The sequence below is a fragment of the Geospiza fortis genome, unplaced genomic scaffold (assembly GCF_000277835.1).
Source record: "Geospiza fortis unplaced genomic scaffold, GeoFor_1.0 scaffold2, whole genome shotgun sequence".
NCBI classification, from domain to species: Eukaryota; Metazoa; Chordata; class Aves; order Passeriformes; family Thraupidae; genus Geospiza; species Geospiza fortis.
Window position 1 is genome coordinate 1,135,013 of NW_005054366.1, and position 6,238 is coordinate 1,141,250.

General features: G+C 43.1%; 1 protein-coding gene across 1 annotated transcript; it reads right to left on the reverse strand.

The window, feature by feature from the left end:
* Positions 1-952: 952 nt before the first annotated feature.
* Positions 953-5,220, reverse strand: SELENOS (selenoprotein S). Its single transcript, XM_014308346.2, has 4 exons — positions 4,793-5,220; positions 3,877-3,966; positions 3,712-3,787; positions 953-1,769 (listed from the first exon to the last, which is right to left on the reverse strand). Exons 1-4 carry the CDS (start codon positions 4,844-4,846, stop codon positions 1,690-1,692), a joined length of 300 nt encoding a protein of 99 aa, XP_014163821.1. The 5' UTR covers positions 4,847-5,220; the 3' UTR covers positions 953-1,689.
* Positions 5,221-6,238: the final 1,018 nt, after the last annotated feature.

The following is a 6,238-nucleotide window of genomic DNA, read 5'->3' on the forward strand; positions in this document are numbered from 1 at the left end:
AGGATTTCTGCTTCTTTAAGACAACAACCTCCCCCATTTGTTTTTCTGAAGATATTACCTCAGTCTGTTGCCTGTTTCCCCAACACGAGGGAGAAGATGTTCCCTAAGGCATTACAACTCAGTCCTCTTTCCTGAGGAAGGATCTTCAGATCTTGGAAATATTCCCCACCTCTATTTCTTTTTTCCTTCTGAAGGATTAAAACCTGAAGTTACATACACTGGCCTCTGAGTGAATTTCCACAGGAACATCAACAGCCTCACTTCACCTTCCACACACATGACCAAACACTTTGTTGTGTCTAAAACAAAAGGTTCTTGGCCTTTCAATTTCATTACCAAGTTTAAAACTCTGTAATAACACCCTCCTGCTGCATTTCTAATCAAGAGAAATATCCACATGCACATAAACAGTGTACTCAAAGTTGACACTTGTATCTATTGATAAGTACAAGTATCCCAAGAGGAAATATTCAGAAACAAGTGCTCAGAAAGCCCTGAGCTCTAAGGAGCCACTGCTCCCTACCCCAATGCCCACAGACCAGCCCAGGAGCAGCAACTGGACACAGGGACACTTGTCCTATGCCAACAGGAATTATTTCAATCCTTTCCACAGACAACCTGGATTTTATTTGTCAGTTGCATTTTAGAGAGAAAATCAAGGGGATGGGATGCTTGGAAAGTTTGGTTATGATGACCAGTTGTCTTCTGTCCTCAGGGCTGGACATACAAAAAAGGATGAACACCACACACTCCTTGCACCCCTCACTTGCCAGTGTGACACTTTCACAGGCCAGAGCCCTCCCCAGCACACACCAGCCTCAGCTCTGGTGCTGCACATGCTGCAGCAGGGTCACTTCATCTCCCACCTTGCTTTATACACATTTATTACACTAGAACAAATGCTTTCTATAAAAAAGATGCTGTAGAAAACCACGAGATTGTAAATACTAGATTTATGACGTTTGCAATTATATTTAATAGTGTATTGTTTTTACAAAGCAGTTGAAATAAAAAAAAAAGAAAAAAAAGGAATAGCAAGAACGCCCCTGTCTGCTGTCTAGCATCAGTAATCCTCACTGGTTTGTTTACCATTTATAAGGAAAACGTCATTCAAGCTGGCTTGTCACAGAGACTCTTCTGCAGTAACTGACCTTTGGTGCAAATCCGTGGCATTTGTCAGATCACCTGTGCTTTTTCTGAAAGTCCCTCTGCCTAAATTCAAGGTGTCTGCCAATGATAATATCCTCCCTCTCTAAATGACTGTGTTTAGCTGAAAGGTAAATCTGGTAACATGTCTGAGGATGGTAAATATCCTCATCTTACAGAGGTAACGTGAGCATAGATAACTAAATTTGCCAGAAACCCCAAATCTCACAATCCCAGGTGATTCGCCTTGGCTGGACACTACAATCCCTTTCTACAGAAGAGTGAAAATTAAGTGATTATGCTGAAATTGCTTCTCTCTTTGCCCTCTCTAAGAGGATCAGCCATTTTTCTGGTTTAGGATCAGCCAATGTGTTACAATTTGGAAACGGTGTACATCAAACAAACAAAAACCTGTTTTAAGTTAGCAAGTGCACTAAGGCAGCCCCAAAGGAGTGCCTGTGACAGGCCAGCTGCAGGCAGTGGGACAGGGGGTGGGATCAAGCCTGCTAGTGCCAGGGGATGGACACCAGGGATGTTTTAGCCTCATCCACCTGCGGACGGGCCCCGCCGGCCGGGCCTCCAGGAGCACGTCCCTCCTCCTTCTCCAGACAGGGGGTTATAGCCTGCAACACACAGGAGAAACCCACTCTGTTAATATTCATCCTCCACAGCCCTTCTCCAGCACACAAGGAACACCAAAAACTGATCTCATAATATCTACACCTTGCTCATACTTCACACATGCAGCATTTTAGGGAAAATGAAAGAACAGAAAACACCCAGACTTGAGAGGGTTTCTTTCTTTAAAAGCCATTGCTAAACACTTGTGGTTTAATTTGATCAATTTGGATTAAATGAAATTGAAATGAATTACCATTTAATTTTTCTAAGTCTGCAGTGCTGCTCTGCAGGATAAACAGAGCAGCAACAGCAGCTCTAAGAGTAAACTCTGCAGAGTGTATCTGTTCTGCAAGAGCCCCAACAGTCAGGGACTTAAAACAATCCTTTATTCCAGTCCTGCAAAGAATCCTCTGAAGGTCAAAAGGTAAATCCACTCATTAACACTGCAAAGTATTTTTTAGAGCATTTGAAAGGCAAGCATAGGCAGTAAGGCAAATACACTTCAGCTGAACATCCTAATGCTGTAACCATGGGAAACTTCATGTCAGGAGAACATACTCAAAGTTACAACTTGGCAAACATCTTCAATTTGTTCTGCACAAACCTAAGACCCCAAATCCTAGCAGCACTGCTAACCAGGGGGGTTTCAAAGCAACCTGTTCCACTGAAACTCCCACCACCACCTTCATCTTTGAAATTTGTTTTTCTCATACCAAAGCCAAGTTTTGCTTTCTAGCTTAATTGAGCAGCTGAGCAGCACAGATGGTTCTTTCACTTCATGCTGATCTACCTCAGGAGGAGATCTGAGACCTATAATTCTGTAATGGGCTACTTAAGCAGGGACTTTGCTGAGGATTAAACTAGGACAGGTAGCAGCTGGAAGGGTGCCCACACCCAGCTGCCCTGATCTGCCTCTCAGCACAGCTGACCCCTGCACTCCTCATCCCCCAGGGAGGGAAATATCCCATGACAGAGACACCAAAGATAGCTGACAGCATCAGACACCACATCCTCCTATTAAATAACCTAAGATGAATCAATCCATTTGATTCCTTCAAATGCCAGGAAAAATACTCAAAGCAGAAATCCCAGCACTGCACTGTTATGGAGGTTTAGTATATTTAATCAAGAATCCACAGGTCTCATACATTTAATCAAGTCACTCAGCACTGCACCCTAAGTGAGCCTCCTTTTCAGCCTGACTGAGGCTGTCTGGATGATCCACTCCACCATGGAAAACTGTCCCTAAAATACACCCAAATTAGCACCTGCAGGTATGGCAAGGGCTCTTGGGCTGAGAGGAGAGGAGCAGACTGCCTGCATGGCCAGTGAGCCTGGCATGGGCAATGTGAGACCACAGAAAGCACTTAATGCATGAAGATAGTTCCAGCAGGTGACTGAGTTTAACATGAGACCTCCTGTGCTTTGTGAGAGTTGGTAAGAGTTTATACATCTACAGGATTTATATATTCAATAGGTCAGCACTGTGGTGTATGAAAAATAAGGTCACATTTTACATAATAATTTCTTTCATCATCTGAATCTACATAATACAAAGTAAAATACCCTCCTCCTGCATTTAGTCAGTACACAGGTGCTTTAAAGGCAGAGCAGATACTAAATTATTTAACTTATAGAATAAAGGGGGAAGGATCCCAGAACTACTGTAAAAATCTGTGACAAAAATCTCAGTAAATTATACCAAAGCATATTTACAAAAAAAAATTGACACATTCTTTTCCCAAGGAAAAGAACTTTCAAAACTTCCTGCCAGCTTTTGCACGAAGGACAGAGTAGACCAGCTGATCAGAGATAAAGAGCTTGTTTGTAAGGAATGTTTTGTTTCTTCCTTGAAAAAGACAAAAAGTATCTACAGAGCCCATAGATACAGCTGGATAAATGCCCTGTTCCAGGCTCAGAGTGTCTGAAGGATTCCATACTCACCACCTCCTCTCAAAGGCTTTTTGTTTGGTTTTGATTTCGGGACTGCAGAGGCAGAGGCACCAGATTCTACTTCTTGCTGTTCAGAAAAGCAAAAAGTTACTCAGTAGGAATTTCAGCTCCCTGAATCACAGAACACAAGTGTGACCTGATTACCATGGCTGTTACCTGATTCAGTTTCAGGTTTCCTTTGTAGCTCTTTCCTTCTTGCATGCTCTCCCACATCGCGATCTTCTGCCGTCGCCGCTCCTCCTCCAGCTACAGAACAAACCCAGGACACAGCTTTAATCTCAGTTTTAACCTTAAAACTAAGATTTCAGAGCTAACAGAATCCCCAGAAACAGCTACAACAGACTCATCTAACTGTATTTATCTGATGCAGTATCTCTGAGATTATGGAAGATTTTACTCTTTTTATGCAGCCACATCTCTCGCCCTCCTCAGGATGTACTGACTGAGCCTGCAGCTTCTTTTGGCCACTTGATGCTTTAAAAGATTTTGAAAGTAAAACAGAACCAAGTGGCAAATTTAAACCCTGAGTCTCTGAAAAGTACTAAGTAAAGAATATTGCAGTATTTTAATGCATAATGTGAGGTTCTACAGAAGAAAGGACTTTTCCTTTGTTTTTAATGCCAACATTACTTGAAGTATCAGCTACAAACTGAGGTCTGAGTGTCTGACTGCAAAAGCAAAACCAGAAGAGGTGGGATGATGATCAGAGTTATTACTGTGCTGATCACACCCATTTTCTGCATTGCCCCACTCAGCAATTTGCTATTCCTCGTAATCTCAAGCTGTAATTCAGACCCTTAAACTGCAGCAATGCTAAGCTACATTTCTAACATTTATAGAGCAGAAAACACACATGTGCCATGGTACAGTTAATTTAAAGGCCAGCAAAACCCCTCCAGCCATTCACTGCACCCACAACAAAGCTCCTGCAGGTACAGATTTACCTGTGAAAAAATGAACACCAGGCCCGCAGTGACCCAGGCCCACAATCACAATTTGCTGCTGTCTTTTACAGCAGCAAAGTGCTTGACAAGGAATTTATGAGAAAAAGGAAGAAATGCTCTCTGGTTACCTGTCTTTGCTTTTCTTTGTATTTTTCTGCTTGTGCATTCAATTCCTCTTGCATCCTGAGGCGAGCTGCTGCCAAAGCTTCCTGCCTTCTTACCACCACATCAGGCTCTAGGAAACCAGGAAAGAGTTTGCAAAGCTACTCAAAGTAAATCCTAGATGGTCTCCTCAAAGAATTGTAATAAGGAAAGGCTCACATCTCTCCCTGCAGCTGTTTTGCAGAAAATCACAGCTCAAGTTCAGTTTCCAGCTAATCTTTTCTAGTAATTTATAATGCTGAATTAAACTTTACCATGTTTTTCTGTTTTAAATCAATTGCTTCAACAGGATTTTAATAAGGACACAAGTGTACCTAACCATAAAATTTAAACCTCACACTTCAAGGACACTTCCTTCTATTTCTGAAGGATTTGTTAGATTCAAATTAATTCAGAAATATCACTCAGGCTTCGCAGGGACCATTTTTACCCAGAGAACTTCATTTACGCAGAAGGATGAGGCAACCAGCCCACATTCACTCCTACTCCTTCTGGCAAGGGGTCCTGCTGGTGTCAGTGGATTTAACAGCCTCCATCAGCAGAGAAATCACTTACAAACATGACACACATCTCAAGAGACACCTGCAGGTCTCAGAAAATCCACACCAAGTCACCACTGCTCTTCATGAGTGACCTGTGAAGGTCAAAAGGAAAATTACACCCCCCAAAAAAGGCAAGTGTTGCTCTGTTTTCTTCCAGCAGCTGAAGCATCTCCACATTTGTTTGCGTCATTTTTTGCTATGATCCAGTGATGAATATGAAAAAGAAATGTCAGTACTTTCAATAATTTCATTTTACAGGCAGTTTGGGGAATTAAACAGCCATTTAATTATCATCACAAAAGAACAGCAGGAGGATAAGAGCACACAAATAAGATTTTACTGTGGGGCCAACGTGCCCAGGGGATCAGTGCCAAGCACTCATGGATTTGGCAGGTCCACGAGCACAGCCTGTGCTTCTCAGCAGGATCCTGACTGTGAGAGATTTACAACCTGTGCCACACTCCCAAAGATAACACAGACTGTCACACCCCAAACGTACACAGTCCTGCCAGAGCAGGAACTGGGAATAAAAAGTGAATAGTTATAGAAGTATTTTCACCAGGATTTAGATTTGGGCATTTTGGCTTTGTTTGGTAAGTCTAAAAGTTACTTGGTAGTTGGCCACAGGTGCTGCTGTCCTCCATCCCCTCAGCTGCTGCCCACCGAGGAGCAGACACCCATCCCCGAGGGATGTCCCACTCCTTTATTCCCAGACACGATGCTTTGGGACACAGCTTTTCCTTCAGAGCCTTTTACAAACAGTTCCCTGGGCCCAGCCTTTCCCGGTGCTCTCCTCACTCAGGATCAGTGGGCTCAGAGGTGACCGGAGCACCGCTCTCCATCAACCCCCTCACCACCTCCCGACCCCGC

Coding starts and splice junctions, on each gene's coding strand:
- SELENOS (XM_014308346.2), bottom strand. CDS start 4,846: ATGCAAGAGGAATTGAATGCACAAGCAGAAAAATACAAAGAAAAGCAA. Junction 3,967..4,792: donor ACAAAGAAAAGCAAAGACAG/GTAACCAGAGAG, acceptor TTTGTTCTGTAG/CTGGAGGAGGAGCGGCGACG. Junction 3,788..3,876: donor GAAACCTGAAACTGAATCAG/GTAACAGCCATG, acceptor TTTTCTGAACAG/CAAGAAGTAGAATCTGGTGC.